Source organism: Manacus candei, unplaced genomic scaffold, assembly GCF_025592945.1.
Source record: "Manacus candei isolate 608988 ecotype Guabito, Panama unplaced genomic scaffold, ASM2559294v1 h1tg000033l, whole genome shotgun sequence".
Taxonomy (NCBI): Eukaryota; Metazoa; Chordata; class Aves; order Passeriformes; family Pipridae; genus Manacus; species Manacus candei.
Window position 1 is genome coordinate 5,195,383 of NW_026138081.1, and position 21,023 is coordinate 5,216,405.

Consider the following 21,023-nt stretch of genomic DNA (forward strand, 5'->3'; position numbering starts at 1 on the left):
TTAGTTATCTCTAACTTGTTTGCTGTTCAGAGACCAGAACTGGACTGCTGACTTCCAGGTGCAGTCTTTGGGAGAGGAAAATGCTTCTGGGACAGGGTAGGACACCTCAGGTGGCTCAGCAAATTCTGTGATAATTACATGCCATTTTCCCTACCTCTCCTTCTGGCCACTGATATGTCACCTGGCATGCACTGTTCCAAGGGCAGGGAAGGCCACCTTTATAAAAGATACCTTAGCAGGACTTTCAGAGTTTGTTATATTAATGAGACTTTGTTATATTGGAATGGGGAGGACAGACCTGTCTTGATCTAATCAGAAGAGCATTTGTTGAAGATGGTGCATTGCTTTGTCAGAGCTGTAATTCTGTGTTGAGCAGTGACTCTTGGAAGTAAGCAGCCATCTGTTGGCCTGGAGTATAGGCCAGATGCTGGCTTCTTCCAGTTGAATATGAACTTGAATTCCATGTGAGAGATCTGACTTGAGAGGAGGGGGCGGATGTACAGATTAACTGGCTTAGCTTTCTTCCCATGGAGTAGTTCTTCATTCCATGGTCTAATTGTTGCTGAAGGAATTCCAGCAGGTAAGTGAAAGCATCGTTATTCCATTCTGCATGGTGGGAGTTTGGTGAACAAAGCATTGGCTCCTTATCCATGGAAGACGTGAGAAATCTATAGGCTGTGCTACAGGCAGAGTGGGATAGATTCACTTCTCTCCTTCACCCTCCAAATGAAGCAAGAAACAAAAGGGGTAGACACAGAGTTTATTTTAGTAGTAGCTCCAGACTTGCCACATGACACTTTAAATATCATCTTGAAATGACATTTCAAGGAGGGATGTATGCAGACAAAGAATTCTTCTTTGATAGAGACTAATGGACTTGAAAGATCCAAATTTTAAAGATAACCCTTTTGTGAAGTAAATATGAGCATAGTAGTGACATGGAACTAAGGAAAAAAAACCTCTTTTCGCTAGGATGATTACCAGGTTTAATGGCAAGTCTGCCTATTCCCTCCCATAATGCAGCTACTGTTTTGCCTGAGTAATTGGAAATGTGAGTTATGGCTGTTTAAGTATGTGTTTCTCTGGTCAGTGCTGGCTTATTGCTTTCATCTCAGAAGTACTTAAGGATCTGAAAGTCATACTGCCTTCCCCAGTAGTGCCAGGAGTGCCAATGCCCGTGTCCCATCCATTCTTACAGGATACAAAATTGTAGAATACCCACCTCTGCACTTCTCAAATCTGTTTGGAGTTATCCAGCAGTTTTGAATTTCTTTGGGAAACTTGGCCAAATAAAAAATCTAATCCCCCTTCAGTATGAATATTCATTTATATGAAGAAGCTGTGGCTGAATGGGGTGTCCCTCAAAACTAAGTTATTCCTGTTGTCCAGTGTAAAAAACCATTAATTTCTGCAAATTTGTTTTTACCTGGGAGCTTTAGATGTGTAAGGAATAGCATGATAAAGTGTTGAAACGTGTCTCCAAGTGAGGTTTTTTTGGTTGGTTTTATTTTGTTGGTTGATTCAGTTTTTTGTTTGGTTGGGTTTTTTGGTTGGTTGATTTTTTACTCCATCATTCACACAGTTGTCTTTATACCAGTGCTCCCCTTCAGTACACACAGATTGTTAGTCTCAACTTTATTTTATTAGTTTTGGATTTATGCATGGCACTATTATTTCATCCAGGTCCAAAGTTATCATTGGAGGTTATGCAGGTTAAAACCATAGGTTGGTGGAATACGTGTTCGGCTGGACCTTAATTAAAAATAAGGCTTCGGCTTTGTGCTTTCTGTATTTCCCAGCTGTGCTTTGTGTACGAGTCTGGCTTTGCTGTGACAGTGTCTTCTAGTCTATTGGCGAATCCCTCAGTCCTCAGGTATGAGCAATGTCATATCCTGCAATTTTAATTGCTGTGCTCTATACTGTCAGAACATTATACCTGAGGTTTGCCAGTTGTTTTACATTCCTCCTTGTAAGTGTGTGTTTGCCTGCTGGCTGGCTGTCAGGTTTGCTGTGCCTCTCCAGGTGGCTGAAGAAAGATTTGATTTATTTATCCTAGCTGTCTAGTACAGTCTGCTGTGTCTTGGAGACCTTCTGAAAAGTGGTGGGAGACTGGCTCTCTTGAAGATATTTTGAGACAAATCCTCCAGATGCTATGTCCTCTGGGGCTGTCTTGAAAGGAAAAGCTAAAATTAATTGTGGGGTAGGCAGTCTTCACATCTGAAACATTAGCGGGTAAGTGAAAAGTTATGGTCTCGTATCTATAATGCAGCTCCTTTTAGTATTTCATGTGTAGAAGATTGCCTTTTCTGCTCATGTTACCTTGTGAACTGTGAATACTTGGTAAGATTTCTAAGTGCTAGAACATGTAAAAGGTTGCTTTTTGTTTCTAAATTTCTGCTTTCCCTCTCCAGGGTTATAGGTGTTTGGCTCAACACTTACTGTTTCTTGCGTTGTCTTTGTTTTTTGTTGACTAAGGTGCTGCTGATCAACCAGATCCATCGGATTTTTTTTAAAAAGAAATTTTGGTGGGTAAAAGATGTGCCATGGAATGGTAGCACCAAAGAGCAACACAGGATCGTCTCTTGCCTTGACTAACCATGGGTTGTTTCGTCTGCTAATTATCTTTGGTACCTTTATCTTGGAAGCCCAGGCCACGGGTAAGTGAAACCTTTGTATATGCTTCAGGGACAGGGGGGTGTATGAGGCTGGCATTTTATTGTTATGGGAAAGCTAGTGATGGTTGATGCATTTGTACACACCTCTCAGTACTCACAGGAAAAGATTCCATTGCTACTTGTTAAGCAGAGCACGATGTCTGAACTGAACAAGTCTTGCATATTAGTAAAGTGCTTGTCCTTTATCCTTTAGTTTTGATTCCCACAGCTTTTTTCCCCTTCTGTTTTCATCCCTTCACTGTAGCTGGGGGCACTTGGACCATCTCAAGAGCATGGGCCATATTTTGGTTGAATGAAATTCTCATGTAGACAGTGTTATCTGTGTGCCCTGTAGCAACTGCTCACGTGAAGTAATAGAAGCAGAGACTGTCTTCAGCTCTTTGCACAGCTTATGAATCTGTTCAATGTTTCCTTGTATGTTGTCTTCTGACACCTCAACACCTGCTACCTACATCCCTCATTTGGATCCTCTTTTCAGCTTCAGTTTTCCCTCTCCCCTTTCTAAATTCTTGATGTTTCTGTGATGGTTAAGTATTGTGAATAGTGTAAATAGCACTGGAATGGGATGATATATCATCAGGGATGAGGGATCTGTGTTTTAGAAATGAGTGAAAGAAGAAAATATGCCGGATACTCAGAAGATAGTACGTGATATGAAGTATGTGCTTGTTTACTCAGTGTACCCTGAAGTGTGTCTTCTTTTCCTCAGACCAACCATGATTTATTCTTTGTCTGTAGAGACATGCCTGGTCATAGGTGGCATGAGATGGAAGGAATAACTTTGTGTGCTCTTACACAGAGCTTTGAAGGAGGTTAGTCACAAAAAGGCACATAGATTTGACTTCCACAGCTGTTGCAATGTGGAACAGTAGCTTGCTTTTTAAAAGGAAACCTCAGTTCTTGACATAACTTTAAAAGGTCCTATTTATCTGACATATCATGGCACCTGAAAAGGTTGCATGACCAACACTCCTCAGCATCAGTGAAGATTGAATTGGCCTCTGTGTGGTACAGCAGAATAAATGTCAGCTGCCACATGCACTTAAAATTGAGGTGATCCTGTATGGAAAAGCCTGGTGGTGCTTAAAACTGCTAGACGAGTTGTTGATTTCCTTTTAGTATTTCTGGCTCTTTGAATTGGAAGGGAGAGGCTGCTGCAATCAGGTATCCCAGACCTGTATGTCTTACTGGTCTGATTTTGGTTTTGTAGGTAATGCAGAGTGGGGGTGGCACATCTGAGAGTGACAAATTGGCACAAACAGTTACTGAGAGTAGCAAAGGCACAAGGTCTTTTTGGTTCTGGTCTGTCCTTGTTTTTTTTTCTAGCCTTGTTGTTGGTGGTGATAGTGTCACTGCCTCATTTCAGATGTAGGCCTATCAGATGTGCCTCCCAGCCTGGGTCTGGAGTGCACCTTCCCCATCTGAAGCTCCCATTACACACTGCAGCACCTTCAACTGAGTCTGTAATCAGTGTGCAAATGCCTTGTGCTGCACACAGCTGCTGGATGGGGAAAAGCTGCCACAATACTTCAATATAATTTTTGAGGCATCCAGTCAATTACAAAAGCACTAGTTGAGCATGTCAGAAGACCCAAGAGTGGTTCTTCATTGTGTTTCCCTTTCTGTGTTTTTTGCTTCAGAATCTGAGACCAGCTGTGGTGAACTGATGAAGGCAGATCATCAGCTAAATAGGATTATAGTGGCTAGGCATGAACTGCTTCCTGTAGGGGAAGTGAGAAAATGGAGGGGGGCCAGGATCATAGCAGAGAGCAAGAAATGCAAGGTCAAAAATCCTGGGGAAGGGCTTGCTGAGGAGCGCTTCCACATGCGGGTTTTCTGAGACTGGGAGGTAGCAACCCAACTACCAGTTGCTGGGAGGGACAGGGGTGCTCAGCGATGCGTCATGGGCCCGGGGAGCTGCACCTGCAGAGCACGCCAGCCATGAGTAACATTAATGAGCAAGTCAGCTGAGGAGCACAGAGCCAGATGGAGAAACAAAGAGCACTGTTGAGGCGCTTGTAAAATCATCTTTCCCTCATCTTTGTCCCCCAACCACCTCGCCATCCTCACTTTATTACTTTACGTAGCAAAGTCATTCAGAACAAGCAGAGCAAAGTGATGTTAACATGAAGCAAGATATTGTATTAAATCTCTTGGCCAGTAATGCTTATCTTGAATGTGGGGCCAATGTGACATGCTCACAATTGCTACAAAAGCTGAAGAATGTTCTCATAAAAAGACAGACAAGCATGGAGACAATAGCTGACTCAGCTCTGAGTGAGAAAGCAGAGCTTGTGATTCCTATATATAAAACCATGAGGTATATTGTATTGCAGTAATTTTGCTTGAGTTCCAGGAAGTGTAGAGATATATTCATGATCTGGGCAGGAATGTATTCTCTTTGCCATGTGCTTAATGCAGAGGGCAGACTCATTTTCAGTCAGCAAGCATTTACTCTGTCCTCTGGTAATGAATTGATTTTATTTATGCATGGATATTTAAGAAAAATCCTCAACACTTTTTCTCAAGCACTCTATCCTAATATTCTCGAGTGCCATGAGACAAATATGATAAGTTGCTTAGTCACTAAGCGCACTGCAGAATTTGGGGAAACTGTTCCCTCTTCACAGGAAGATATCCACGAATATAAAAATAACCGCTGCACATATTTAACACAAAACAAATGCAGCATCTGGTGATGGGCAAGCAGTGCAGCTATGCCAGAAGAGGATTTGTGGAAGCTTGTGTTGTTCAGAAATATTTTTTAGCTTTATCACTGTTGTACTTTTTTTCCCTATCTGGCAAGTTCTCAAAGATTATTTGGGGGAAATAATGGAGTGACAAGGCAAGGAGACTTGGAAAGCTCCTCAGGAATACTGAGTCTTAGTTCTTCCTCTGTCTCTTTTGTTTTCTTTGAGGGTTCATCTGGAATGTAGCTAACAGCCAGGACACTTAGTAGATAGAGATGGGGAATTTTTAAGTGTTGGAGAGGAGCAATGACAACCTTTTTGTCTGCATTTCTACAGATAATGCTTCTCCATTCTTTCTTTGTTGCTGTGATTTTTTTTTTTAAATTCCCCCCCCATCTTCCTCCTGTTTCTGTCTCTTAATGTTATCCCCAAGCTCTCAAAGGCCTTGTGTTTATATCTCATTCACAATGAGATGAATGTCTGGCCAGGCTATTTTTGGAAGAGTGACAGTGGATCAGATTAAGTTGTTCATTAAATTTTAACATATAGTCTCTAAAATACTCTGAAAGCTTCCTATGATTTACGTTCCAAATGGTGTAATCTTTCTTGGATGCATAACTAGCGCTGTCAGAAACCTATCAAAACATAAGTTGGGCCTTTCATTATTGATAATAGCATCACCTGGTCCTGGGAAATGCAAGTAAATGTGTTGGTAAAAGTACTAAACATCCTGAATTAAGCAAATATCAATACCCATAAAGGAGAGAGTTTAAACATTAACCTTTAAAAATTAACAGTAATGCGGGCTCAGGGAATCTAAGTCCATTTAGATTTAGACACAGCCTGATTTTTGTTGACTGCACTTGTGAAATGCTATAAAGTTAGCTCTTTAATTTTTAGAATTGCCATGGAAGTCATAAACTGAGCTTGAATAAAGTGAAACAACTTCATTCCTGTGTGTTGTCTCTGACGCAAATGCAGGCAATCTGCTGCTTGCTTTTGTAAGGTCTTTTCAGTGCCAAGGTTATTCTGCACAGAAGCTCTTGGATACCGCTGGTATTTGTTTGCATTGCTTAGAACAGCTTGTTAGAGCGCACTCCAGTCTTTGAGCAGATTCAGACTTGTTCCTATTCTCTGGGAATCTGTGCAAAGCAGAGGTTTTCTTTGTCTCTGATTATGCATCTGAAAGGAAGGCATTGATGCAGCTAGGGGTGAATTCAGTGGTCATGAAAACAAGGACACTATAGCATTGGATGGCCAGACAGAAATGTGGGGTGGTGTCATGCATGAATAGGTGATCCTGATTCCAACCTGTATGCTTCACGTAAGTGTGGGATTTGAGAAATTACAGGGTCATCCCAAAGCAATGTGCTGTTCTCCAGGGAGGGAAGGAGGAACATTTTCAGGTGCAATGCCTCTTTCCAGTCCCTTTGGAGAGCTTAATAAGAGCAGAGTGGTATGGAAGAGCATGGTGAGGAGCTGTGGAATAAGCTCCAGGCCACAAAGGTGGCTAGGAAGCAGATATAGACAGGTCTAGAATTAGACTATCCAAATAATAATATTCACACTGCTACCACACTGATCCATGCAGTGTTATTTAAGTAACTGCCTTGAAGAGAGTAATAGGGATCTCAAGAAACCATGTAACTTGTTTAATTTTAACCAGTTGTAGTAGTTGAAGGATGAATTAAAGCTTTGTGATGTTTAACTAACTACTGGTTTAAACCATGATAGCTAAATAATAATCCTGAATTTTCCTTTTGTCTCTCCTAGATTGGCTCAGAAAATCCAAAGGACCTGCATGTGAGTCAACTTATATTCACTGCTGTACTGTGAGAAATGAGTGTGCTATATTACTGGTTAATATAAGCATCTGTGAGCTAGGATTCCCATTATAATTCTTGTTGTGTTGGATAGGCTGAGATTCATCCCTATGTCCCATTGCCGTTTTTGACCCTTGTATTTGGGAAAGATGGCTGCTCTCAGTTTGAGAGGGAGATCAGCTTCATATGTTTCACTGTGCTTGAAGGGATCCCTGTGCCTTCTATAGTGTTTAACTTCAAATAACTCAAGAAAACAAGAAATCAGAATAAATGTTTCTTTGAAGTGGAGAGGGAGATGCTGCTTGTGAGAGTTTTAAGGGCCAATAGAGTGTTGAGAGGACAGGCAGGACAGGCTGAGGCAAAAAAATCTTTTTTTCCTTTAATCAAGAAAAGTGAACATCTCATCACAGACCATGAATCTTGATCTTTTCCATTGTATACTCCTGCTTATTGTTTCATGTGCTCAGAAAAAGTCTAAGATGTTTCCAGTGTGCATGTTATGGATGAATGCCACTTTGGAAGGAGTTGGAAAGCTTATTTGGCTTCCTTATCTGTATATATATATACAGATATATATATATATATATATAATATATATATATAATATATATATATTCCTTATCCTTATATATATATAATTTTCTGTAGATCCTTGTTAAACTCTGAAATTTGATCTGTTCAGTCTGAACTTTCCCTTCTCCTCCAAAAAAAAAAAAAGAAAAATGCATACAGGAACAAAGTCTGAGGGGAATGGATTGATAATGAGGAATTTAAAGGTGTGAGAGAGAAATTTTACCACCTACCAAATTTTGGTCTTTAGAAAGTGGGAGTTAAGAGCTGATGGAATCTTCTGAACCATCAACTTTTATCCAATGTCTGAATTTTACTCCTGAGAAGAAGAGTGGTATCACACATACATAGTATTAAGGGGCTTTCAATTCTTGGCCATGGTTGCTAGCAGAAAAATAGCTGTTTTTGGAAAAATCTCAAGAGTTGTCTGGTCCAATTCACCTTAGCTTCTTGGTTTAAAATGAGAACGATGGAAACTGGTAGGAACTTCGTTGTACAGGGAAGCAGAAGGAGTGCTGAACGACATTTGTTCTTTGAGAGAAATTACTTATGAATTACAGTGCAGGTTCTGACTCATCATCGTCCTGGTGTCCTTTGACTGCTGCCCGCAAGGTTGAAGATGCAAACTTCTCTGTCTTCTTATTCAGCTTCCTTCTATCACTGAGTCCTTCTTTATCTGCTTGAGCCAATCATTTGGGAAGAGTTTGAGTTTCTTCCTCATATCATGGGAAAAGTCCTGGCAGTGCGATAGAAGAAAGTTCGCTTGCTATCACCTTGTGCCATTTGACAATTCCTTTCCTACTTCTGTCCCTTTTGAATCTTACATTGGTTACCATTGCTACTGAGACGTTGTTTTTAGGATATGTGGAATGTTTTTTGTCTGTCTAACCCATGTCTGCCATTGCTTCTCCAGCCCTTATGTCTAGCTGTAGCACTACAAGCAGTGTGGTGTTTATGCTGCCAACTGTTACTGATTCTGCAGCGGGGATGGCAGAGCAAGAAGTAAATCTGCTCTGGAACTGTGGCAAACTTCAACCTGGGGTGAATACTGCTGGAATAGCTGGTGTGTGTTGTGTAAAGCTGTGGATATGTCCTCAACAATCTGACATGGGTGATAAGGAAGAAACAAGTGGTAGGGCAAGGTGAAAAGCTGTAGGCTGTTGAGTCTTCAGCTTTTGTTGCTGAATCTGTCAAGGCTCTGTGTTAAACCCATCAATCTGTGTCTCCATGAGGATTGCTAAGACACTGCTCATAACAAGCTGCTGATTGTCAGGAGTAGGATAGGATAGGATACTAAAGGCACTTGAACAGCAAGCTCAGAAATGTTTGTACCTTTGTGAGAGTAATTGGAACCCAGTGACAGGATTATGGCTTTGTCTCAAGAGGTTGTACCTGCTTATCTGTGTGTGCTGATCTGCATCTAAAAACATATTTTCCTTTTAATGAACTGAAACCTCTGGGGAGTGTTCATCTTCCTCTGCAAACAGGAATTCCCCTGAGGCTCTACCTCTGCAAAGTGTTTTACTGGAGTTAGAGGACTATTGAATTGCTTGCTTCCAAATGTTGTTGAAGGGATTTGAAGTAACTCCTTAGGTATGGGGCTGCTTAAATGAGTTATAGGTTGTGCTAGGTGGATTGAACTAGAGGGGGCTTGTTGCTAAACGCTGAAGAATAAGATGAACTTTTGGCCCAGACTAGTACAGTGATCTTTTTATTATGTAAGGGGGAGAGGAACTTCTGGAGTTCCTGTGCTGAGAAGACTGTCTAGTCCCTCATTGCTTGTGTACCTTGGCATGGCTGGTGCTGGATGGAGATGCCTCCTGTGTTCCTTCTCTATAGGGCCATGCTGTGAATGCAAGGGTAAGTGTATTTATCCCCTTGGCATAGTAAGAAGCATTTCAATGGCAGCAGAAGCCAAAGAATTGAACAGTAAGGTTAAAAAAAGAGCATCTTGAAATCCTGTAAGCTCTGCATTTTAGGTCTAGCAGTCATCTTAATTGAATTGGGAGAAATCTTTCTTGTTTGAGAGCAGAAATAAACATTACTGCCGCTTTTGAGATACATATTTTATTTGTCAGTACAGGGAGAAGTATGTCTTATTTGAAAAATGTTACCTTGCTGTGTAGTGAGATAAGCACCTCTAGTGGATGTTGTTTTGAGTTCTCAGCCACAGTCACAGACAGGGAAGGAACAGGGTAAGCCTTGATGTGTGCAGTGTCATAACTGGAAAGTCAGAGGCTGTTGCTGCTTTTCTGGCTAGAAAGAATATTTTTTATGTCCTGAGAAAGACTAACAAGGTGTATAAAGAATGTTGTGTCAGACACACCCATAGGTAGTCATAAAACTGTCCATCAGAAAGAGAATAAAACTGTTTTGTGATCTTACCAATTTCGTTGTTTAGACAACTTTTTTTTCTTCTGCTTTTTTGGCAGAGGTGTCAGCTGATGAGACAACAGGTGAAGTTTTTCTGTTTTAGGTAGAACTACAATATCTTGAAGGAAATGGATCTGTCTGGTGACTCGGCAGGCATAGAAAAGGACTAGATGCAAATGGAGATTTGTAAGAAGGTGATAGAATAGATTGAAGGTGAATGAGGATCAGTAGAGAATAATATTCTGGGAAGGAGAGCAGGGGGACAGGAGTGCAGTAAAACAGGAGGGTGAATGTTTCCAGAGGTGGAGTTGTGAAAAATATCCTGGTGGTTTAAAAAGCCAATTAGTGGCTTGGTGGTTAAGTGCAAATCCTAAAAGAAGGTAGTGTTTTAGTTATGCAAGCAGATTACAATGCTTGAGAATAGTATGGCCTTGGGAGGGAGGACTCTAGTAAAATATCTATATATATGTGTTTATTTTTTAAGGGTTAGGTAAGAGTATCTTAATGCAGGAGTATGCCTTTACAACATCAAGGTTTTGAGGCTTTTCTGTATGCCACAGGACTGACTAGTGAGACACTGACAGAGTTTAAGAACTACAGGGTTAAAAAGCGTGTGTTCCTTCCAGGGCCTGATGCTTCAATGCAGAAATCCAAAGGCAGAAGCAGAACAGGGTAAAGATGCCAGTTACTGGAGCACTGGCTGTGCCTGCCTATGAGTGCTCTAATGTCGTGGATGGTGATCTGAGGAGTGAGAAACTGTGGAAGACCATATAGCAGTTGTGTGTGAAAGAAGATACAGGGAGGAATTTCAAGTGGAAATTGCTGCCATGTGTAGAGTAGTATCTAACTTTCTCAAAGTTCAGCTTTTCTTAGTTTGTATTCAGTTTTATAGTTAAAAGCTGCTTTGCTCTTCCCCCCATCCTGCATGTCTGTTTCACCAACTCTAGAGAACCCTTTTTGTAAAGAAGATAAGCCTATTAAAGCTGCCTGACCCTTGTCGACACTCCTTGCTGATGGTGGGGTCTGTCTGTTGCTGTATGTGTGGAATGAAATTATATTAGAGTGGGTTAGGGAATTCTGATGCTGCCTTTATTCTGGACCACCAGCATCCTGGAGATTTATCTCTGGGAAACATAGCTGATGCTGCAAAGGCCTTTAGGAATGTGCTTCTGGTGTGTCCTACAAAACTCACAGCTGCTGATATAGCAGTTTCTATGGGACCACTCCACTTATATCTTCAGAAGAGCTATCTTTGAAACTTGGAGACTCAGGGATGCCCCTGTTGTGTAACCTGCCTCCAGTAGTTCAAGTTTTAGGTCTTCTGATGTGCTTCTTGAAAATGACCAGTACTGTAAGAGTTGAGCTGAGCTACACATTATGCTGCAGCACATCTTTACTTCTCTTTTGCACAGGCAAAGTATGTAAAGTAACTGTAATGCTATATATTATCCTAAAGCTAGTACTTCCCTTTTGTCACTCCTTTTGCTTTCCCTAGCAAAAGTAACAGTTGAATGCTCCTGAAGAACAATGTTCAGGTTTCATTGTAAACACTTTCTTGAGTGTAATTGACTTAGTTTATAAGATACTAAGAAAAGATAAAAGCTTTAGGATATGAGTGTTTAGGTTCAACTGTCACTTTTCTCTCAAAAGAGGAAACTATTAATTTTTGATATCTAAGCTGAAAAATCTGAACGTAGTCACAAACTGTGATGACTGCCTTTGAGTACAAATCTTAGTGAAACCCGTGAAGGGTGGTAAGTTTGTTTTTCCAGTTTTATTGTTTTAGTCCTCTGCTTCTTTGCTGTTCCCAACAAACTAGTCTTGCTGCAAATGTTATTGCCATTATCCCACAGTAGGGTTGACCTTTGAGCCTTCCCACTTTGTCTCTTTATTTGCATTTACTTCTCAGAATGTTATCTTTAAGTTGACAGTTGACAGTTGTGGTTTGATGGTGACTGTTTCTTCCACATAATTTAGTAAGCTAGACTCCACTTTTGGAATACTTGGAGGAGATATACGGTGCTGGGAGAGCTGAGCTCTCTATTGGTACAGGATTCTTGTTCAGTTTTGTCACTGGAGCGATAGTGAAACAAACAGAGGCAGAACACAAGACTAGCAGTCAGGCAGTGTTGGTGCACTTCGGCTGTGTGGGAGAGGAGGTGTGTGCAGTGGGGGCCAGATTCTTGTCTGCTGGTGTAAGGCCATGCCTCTAGTGGGTGAACACACTGGAGGTGCAGTGTGGGTGCTGTGCTGAAAGAGGTTAGCTCCTGTGAGTTCTGCCCCCTCTTAGCACTCTGGAGAACTGACTGCCTCTTGGCACATGCCTCCAGCTGTGGAGACTCCTCAGGGTTGGAGCACTTTTCAGAGCACTGTTTTTGTGTTTTGTTTTTTCCTTTTTTTTTTTTCTATATTTTTTCTGTCAGTATTGCCTTGGTCATGTTTGGTTCCACTTTAACTGGGTCTTTTCAGTCATGAGGTGATCCTGTGTATGAGCTGAGTCCTTGGGTAGGCAGTGGTGTGACAGTGTGGGGGAAATGGGACATTGCAGCATGTCATGTGGTACACGGGTAGGGCTGCTTTTAACATCTTTGATTCTTGCTGTTAGTAAAACAAAAAGGGACTGATGTAAGCTGCTAATTAGGGATATTGTGACAAGATTCATTCTCTGACAGCAGTCAAGGTGAGCAAACCTCTAACTATTTTACTGCATACCTCTGGCCACTTGCCGCTTGTCTGTGGCAGTTCAGGAGTATTTCATGCTTGCCTGCATCAGCTGCCATGGAGAGATTTGAAAGGATGAAAATGAATGTCTGTTCTACATCCTCTGACAGCAGGGAAGCATCTTATCATTAAGTCTGTTTCCATCCGCTGAACTCTTGACTTAATTAGTTGCTTCATATGGAGGAAATTTTTCTCCTGACTTTGGTTAGCTAGTAGCACCAAGGGAGAGTGCCTGCAGAACTGGAGCTTTTGTGGTTTTCTTTTTAAAATGTTGCCACCGAAACCAGCATTTCAAAGCTGCTTGCCAGTGTGCACCCTCACAAATGAAATCAAACACATCTCTTTTTCCAGAGTGGTCTGTCACCTTTCTTCTTTCTGTGGCAGTAGAGGCTGGCCTCCTCTTTAAATGCAGCTACTTCTCTATAGGTAGGAATTCAAACACCTAAGTAGCAGTGAGATGACCGAACTTGTAAGGTTTCTTTTCCAGCAGAGGGATTTGGGGCTATTATATATTATTTCATGGAATCATAGAATATGCTGAGTTGGGAGGGACCCATCAAGATCATTGAGTCCAACTCCTGGCCCTGCACAGGACACCCTAAGAGTTACACCAGGTGCCTGAGAGCATTCATTGTCCAAACACTTCTTGAACTCAGACAGGCTTGGTGCTGTGACCACTTCCCTAGGGAGCCTGTTCCAGTGCCCAGCCACCCCTCTTGGTGAAAAACTTCTTCCTGATATCCAACCTAAATCTCCCCTAACTCAGCTTCATGCCATTTCCTCAAGTCCTGTCACTCCTGAGAGTGAAGAGATTGATACTTGCCCCTATGCTTCCCCTCATGGAGTTGGTGACCTCATGAGGTCTCCCTCAGTCTTCTCCAGGCTGAACAGATCGAGTGACCTCAGCTGCTCCTCATAAGCTTCCCTTCCAGACCCTTCACCATCCTCGCTGCCCTCCTTTGGATGCTCTCTAACAGCTTGGTGTCTTCTTTATATTGTGGTGCCCAAAACTGCACACAGTACTCAAGGTGAGGCCACACCAGTGCAGACCAGAGCAGAGCAGGACAGTCACCTCCTTTCACTGGCTTTGACTGTGGTGTTAGAGTAGCTTCACTCAATCTCATGGTGAAGTGGAAATTGCTGTAAATGCAGCAGTGTTTGTGAATGGCAAATGTTTCAGTCTGTAATTTGCTTTTCCAGTTATTTCACCTGGTGTAAAACTTAGCTTGATTTACTTCTCAACCATTGTGGTGATGGTCTGCTTTTTCTCTTGTAGTGGGAGGTTCCCTGGGAGATGGTAGGAAGTGGCAAGTTGCAGGAAACACTACTGCAGTAAAGTTTGTTTTCCCTGTTGATTCCCTGACTGGTATCGGAGGCAATGAAAACTGAACACGGAATTGAAAACAAAACGAAAGCCCTCTGGTAACCATCTGTCAGTTGTTACATAGCATGTGGTGGCAGGATGAAAACTTGTGCCCAGTCTGGTCTCTGATCTCCCCACAGCAGCTAGTTCCAGTTGCTTTTACCAGGGAAGTTGACTGCTCTCTGTCCTTTTGGAGTAGCTTTCTCCATGGGAGGGGTTCCTTCCTGAGGCTGAGCTGCTTCCTGTCATGTTAAGGATAGATGTATTTATCTTGATTAGTTTCTTTGAGCTGTGCTCTCCGATACTGATATCTGTTGTGCCCAATTTAATGACTAGTTGTAATGATTTTTACTGTTGTGCAATTGTTTTTCAGCTGTAGCAAGAGAACAACTTTGTCTTTTTTCAAGTCTTCCCTGAGCCTATCTTTGTCCTGGCGTACTCGTTTGGAGAACACAAGGCTGCAGCCGCCAGCCCCAGCCCCACACGCATGAATTCATCAGGTTGATCTTTGCACCCCTGCTCCTCGGGAGGGTCGGATGGCAGCTGCAGCTCCTGTCAAGCATGATGCCGGGCAGGGAGCTTTGAGAAGGAGGGTTACAAAAGGCCCAGTTTAAATCATCTGTGTAAGGGCACATCAGAGGCTCTGTCACCCAAGCCCCTCCAGGCCCCACTGCTTGTCTTCTGCTGCTATGGTTGTAATGACATTAGCATTTCAAAAAGGGGATTACCACAACCCCCAGGTTCTGAGGGGAGGGTATTTTGGCTTGAAAAGCTGCTTTCTGGTTATCTCTGCCTATTTTTCCCCCTGCAGTGGATCCTGAAGGGTTGGCGAAGGTATCCACACCATGATAAAAGGGGATTGTTGTTGTTGAGAGGAAACTGGTTGTTTATTGGCCTTAATGTGGGCTGGCAGATATGAAGTTGTCGCTGACAGCATTCTTTCTTGCTGATTGGAAGTGACTGCCTGAGAATTTCCTGATGGAAAAGTTAAAGGGTCTGTGTTGGGATCACAGCTGTATGCTAGAGAAGTATCCTGAAGTCATGTTTACAGGAAGGAGGTATGGTTGTTATACTAGTTTGTCTAGTGTATTTCAGTCAAGGGAAATGGGGAGCACATGCATCCTATTCATCATCTGCCTTCTACACCTCTTGTGGTGGCAAAAAACCTGTTCTGTGCCCAGGCACAGAATTTTAGGGTGGTTCCTTGGGAAAAGTGATTGTATTCTTACAAGGTTTTGTTTAGCAACAAAAATTCTGTAGTGAAACTTAACTCCTGACTCTTGCAACTCTGTTTTATTACCCTTACCTCTGATTACAATTCAGTTGATCATTTTTCGTTAAGTTTGCTTTCCCTTTCTGATGCTACTTGTGCTGGAAACTTGTGTTAAGGCTTTAGATATGCTGGGCTCTAGTGGAAAATCCCTATGTTTGCTATCTCCTCTCCACTTCCTTTAGATATAGAAATGACAGGTCAGGCCAGGCAGATTGTTTGTCTGGTCCCTGGGGCAAGAGAACAAAGGGATTTGTCTTGTTTGCCTACCAGTGAGAGGCAAGAGTATTTTGTGCTACCTCTCCAACCATGTATATGGACCATAAAATTATTAGCTGATCCGTGGTGTCCATAACAGGAGCCCCTTGACTTGAGTGAGTACAGTTAGAGGGTGTGCAGCAGAAAACACTGGTGGTTGGCTGGAGCTGTGTACTGCTAGTGCTGTGTGTATTGTAGTATTGAAGAGGAAGGGAAAGGTGTGTTTTGAGGAGATGTTACTATATGTGTAGGTTGGAGTGTTCACAGGCCTTAATCTTTGTGTCTGCCCATCAGGATTTCTCTTGCATGCTCACATAGGGCATAGCTCCCCAAGTGGTTCTGCAAAGCAGTGCTGATGGAGTCATAGATGTCCCTTGCTCTGGGTGCTGCTGGGAGCTGGTTTTTTTCCCATGACTCACAACTCTTGCACGGGGACAAACAGACAGAGCCTGGCTGGAAGAACTGCTATAGTTGCAGCCTAAGCCATAGATAATCTGTCCCACTGGGCATCAGGGAGTAGCAAAAGTAGCTTCCTCTGTAAACACAGTGCAGGGTATTTGGCATGCTGAGAAAGGGAAGCATTTAACTTCACTGTGTTAATACACAACTCCTTCCAGGAATGTTGTGGCTGCTGACAAGGTGTGTACGTGCTTATTCAGTATATTTCTAACTCTGCCAATATCCAGGCCTGTTCTAATCTGCTTATTTCTGTAGAGCACACATCTGTCTATAAAGTACAACAAGGATGGAATGTCTTAAAGACGTTCAATTGAACCTGCATTGAGTGAAGGTGGGATATCTGGGTGCCCTGTGCTGAACAGAAAGCACAGGGTGACAGAGCCTCGAGTCTCTGCGGTCACTCTGTCTTGTCCTCTCCTTTTTTCTGTCTCTGCAAATGCATCAGCAGACACAGCTATGCAAAGCTGCCAGCTGTCTCCTTAGGAAGTTAGTCACCAAGTTGCTGTGCAACCAGCTCTGGTTGCACAGGCTTTTGAATTTGCAGTTAAACTTAGCTACTGTGCATCTGTGTGTGGCTGGTTTTGGGATGTGTGAGTTTCTGCATCTTCTTTTCAAAACACTTGTAGTGATGATAGAAATGAAATATTCAGTATTATGATAGAAGCAGGCTGGAGAAAAAGTAAAATTGTAAATCTGTGAACTAAAAATCTAAGAACTAAAAATGCAGGAAACAACAAACAGCCTGATTTTTGAGGGGCTGATCAAGTTTTATATTTACTGTGGGAGGAACCCTCTTTCATTCTTTCCAGTTTCAGGGCAATTACTGTTTTAAGGCTTGCAAGAGAAAGATAAGGACAGCAAAAAGCAGAATGAATAAGTGCTGGTTGTAATATTTAGTGGGTTAAGAGCATTTATAATTATTATGGAGTAAGAGGAGGGGAAAAAGCTTGAAGGAGAAAGTAGTTTTATTTCCCTTGGTCCCTGTTTGGATTAATGAATTTAATTACTTGGAAATAGCTAGTAGCAAACTTGTGGCTTTTTTTCAAATGTACTTTTAACAAGACTGCAAATTTTAAAAGAAGAGGCAATTCAGTAAAAATAATTGGAGACATAAGACCTTAACTGCTATATCCCTTATTGCAAGTGCCTTGTGTCAGTAGATGTTGAGAACTGAATTAATATGCCTCTGATGTATTGAGAGGGGAGAAACCAGGGCAATAAGATGCAATTCTAAATGCAAGGAAGCAAGTGAGATACTGACTTTCAAAGAGATCCTTTTAATAAAGTTGTTCTTTCTTTTGTTCCTGTCAGCATAAAATAGATACAAATATGGAAAGGAAATAGCTGCCCAGAATAATGGGATTCTGTATAACAAGCGGCAAGAGTGCATGAGGTGGGAGAAAGGAGATGGGGCAGAATGCCAGAAAAGGATCTTTCTACAATAAAGTTTGTGTCAGAAATTCCTCACTTCTATATGGTATAGTTTAGATTCCACTAAACTGTTAGTTCTTTTGTCAGCGTGAACGGGTCCTTATAAAGTGATATAGCAACTAAGCAAGTAAATAGTGAAGAAAAATAGCATTGTATCTTTAAATTAGGAAGATATCTGGTGGGATGGCTCTGATGTTGGGTGCATTTACCATCAAATGAAATTTTCCAAAGTGCTTGTGTTCCACTGGTAATCAGTTGGGAGAGTATGTCTCAAGTCATGCAAACACTGCTAAAATTTTGCCTAATGTGTTTACAATTTGAAAGAGGGATTTAGTATTCTGCTGCTTAAATTTATAGGCAATACATTAGTGAAGGAGAGCTGCAAACTTCCTATGAAAACTAAGTAGCATGAGATAACTGAATAACAGAGCAACTGAGTAACATCTGGAAATCCATGAAGAGACACTGAAGATGGTTTTTTCAAAAGGTTACTTGACTGTAAGCAGATTGAGGGAACATTTGGAAGAAGACTCAAATCCATTCAGTTAAGCAAATTGCAGTGGTGGCAGCCCATTCTGAGTTGTTTCAGGAAGGCAAGGTAATACCATATGCCTTTTCTTCTTCGTGGGTATATACCCCTAGACAAGACTAACTGTCAGTACTAAAAGTCTACCAGGAGTACAAGAGAGCTTCATGTTACCAGTTTGTCCAACTCTGTGACAAGAAAAAACATGTTGCCAGACCTGGCTAGGCCCTGAATACTGATGGAAGGAAGCTTAATTCTCTAGCTGCAGTTCTACTTGGAAAGATGCTTCTATGTTCCCCGTTTTCCCAGTAGCAACAGGCTCTTCTATTGTCTTCAGCATTATTATGAGCCCCAGTGTGAGTGCTCCCCAGGGCATGACTTATTAGAAAATAGTATGCTGAATAAAGCAGTTTTATGCAGCAATGGTGAGACACTTTCTTGTGGTTTTCTAAGCAATCCTTTTTGTCAAGTCATCAAGAGTAGTGTTTGAAAGCAACATGCCATGTTTGGTTAGTCTCATCAGGTGATCAACCATGGAACAAGCATGGTCCCTGACTGGATCCGATACAGATGCCATAGGACAGAAGTAACTGTTCGTTCTTGACCAAGGAGCACCTCTTGTAAATCCATCCTTCCTGTTCCTGTGGGCCACTGCAGCCCTGGAGATCTCCTTGACTGCAGTATAGCTCTGACTGTGCAGGTATTTTGCACTTCTAGACAGGAACTCACTACAGTCTAGTAGGCGTGATTCTTCAAGAGGATTTCCATGTTATGTTCCCGTTCCCATGAACCTTGGTTTTGACCATTTTTACTGAGGAGAGCAAGTCACTTAATATGTCCAAATTTTGTACGTGCAGCCACATGACCTTGTATCAGAATGGAGCATTATGGGAAAACTACTTTTCTAGGAGCTTTTTGTGGAGTCTAGACTGGAAATCTGTTGCCAGTAAATGTGCTAGACTGGGACTAGATGTTTCCAAGCAGTGGTCTTCAGAACACATAATAATGGTCCATGTTGTTCTGCCTGCCACATGATGACAGCTTCTTACTTTGAAACTGCTTTAATTGTGTTAAAATAAAGCTTTGAATGTCTTTTTGCTTTTCAGTGCAAGCAGTTTCTGTAATTGGCAGAGGTATGTGCCTCTGAACAAGAAGGTATATATTCACAAAATGCTTCTGTTACAGAGGAGTGCTCTTGTTGGAGTGTGTTCTACACACTGCAGTAACTTTCATTACTGATAAGGGGTTTAAAAAGAGCAGGAGGAGAGAACTCCAAAAAGCTCAGCTGTTAAGAGGGAAACACTGGTACAGTTGGTAGCTGACTCTTCCCTGTGGAGTTACTGCTGAAAGGAATCTAGGCCCGGCAGTATGGTTGTTGCAGGGTAGTGTGGGATCAGTGTCCTTCCAGAGCAGCAGCAAAGGTATTGTGATTTGGTTTCTGTTTACCCTGTGAGCTAAAGAGTAAATGTCAGCTGTCTGGTTGTCTCTTCTATCCTGAGAATAAGAGTGACAGTGCCAGCTTTGATGTGCAATAACTAGGTTGCTGTGATTTGCATTCATGGCTTTAAGTTCTGATGCTTGTGGGGGCAGGGCTATGAAAGTAGAGCATGGCATTTAATATAAGCAGACACTTCCACCCTCCTTATTAATAAAGACATACCAACTGGAAAGAAAAAGGGGGGGAAAAAGTCCAGTGTCATAATCTGAGTGACTTATCCCAGTGCTTGAGAGGCTCTTGCCCTCTTTGTCTTCAGGCAAGATCTGAAGAAAAAGAGAATGGAGAAGAACAGTGGGTCTATCTTTTGAGGAAAACTCTAGTTTTCCATACATTGAAATCTGTTTCTATTTCTAGGGAAATCACTTTTACTTCTGGTGAGAGTTGATGCAGTATAATGGTGTTTAACCACAAAATGGCCATTGCACAATTGCAGCATCAGGTTAAGGACTAAGAACCGATTTTGAGGTTTGTTGCTGGGTGACTATGAGAGAAGAAAATCTATATCTTGACAGTGCTAGGTCTTGATCATGTGTTTTAGAAATAGTAACTTTGAAATGTCTAGGTCCTTGCTGAAAAGATCTAATCCAAAGGTTTTGGAAAAGGGCTTTTCCGACTTTGATACTAGCATATCTCTTGTGAGATTTTAGAAGGCTCTTGTGTGCATGCACGGGAGGAATGTGGTGTTAGCTGGAGGACATGTTGTCAAACTCCAGTTGAGTGCTCTGACCAGTAAGCAGTGATTTGGGAGGAGAGACCCTTGTATGTTTAGATTGTGTTGTTAAGTATTTCATTAATACCCTAATGAAAGATACAGATTATTATGAGGAAGTCCAGTTGGGAAGCAGGAACTTTTAGCACTTCTCCCTTCTTTCCCAAACTTGAGTTACTTTCCACAGAAGCTGAGCTGTCTGCTAGGAGCATTGTCCTCTGCTCTCCATGTCAGCTGCCAGAATATAGCTGTTCTTGTGAGTAGCATCCTCATGCTAAGTGTGGCTAAAGTAGCCTTTTCTAAAAAGTGAATAGAAAAGACAGGGGATGGACAAGGGGCAGAATAAAGGGTGGTTCTGCAGGCTGTCTGACGTGATCGGCTCTGTGAAATGGAACGCAACAGCCTTTGGACAGCCTGACTATAGTTATGTTGGCAAGAGGAAGAAAGTTCTGACAGTGTCTGTGTGATGTATCTGGTAAGAAAGAGTAACTCCTGTGTGCTGAGCAAATTGTATGGGGGTGGAGGAGATGGGAAGAAAGGAAAATTACCAGAAGTTTCTAAGAAGGGGTTGTGGCATTTTTTACTGCCTTTTGTCCTAGTAGCTCCCTGCTCCCTGATTAAATGCATGTGCTATTCTCTGTAATTTTCTGTATCAGT

The 21,023-nt window shown here is 41.9% G+C and overlaps 1 protein-coding gene across 4 annotated transcripts in view; it reads left to right on the plus strand.

The window, feature by feature from the left end:
• SUSD6 (sushi domain containing 6) overlaps positions 1-21,023 on the plus strand; it is an 88,289-nt gene that overhangs the window by 36,924 nt on the left and 30,342 nt on the right. For 3 of the 4 annotated variants that reach the window (XM_051791460.1, XM_051791461.1, XM_051791462.1), the window contains exons 3-4: positions 2,476-2,657; positions 7,139-7,168. In XM_051791460.1, the coding sequence (XP_051647420.1) occupies positions 2,537-2,657; positions 7,139-7,168 (151 nt within the window). In that variant the 5' untranslated portion in view covers positions 2,476-2,536. The remainder of the gene's footprint in view (positions 1-2,475; positions 2,658-7,138; positions 7,169-21,023) is intronic. The other variant, XM_051791463.1, reaches the window with a different exon arrangement.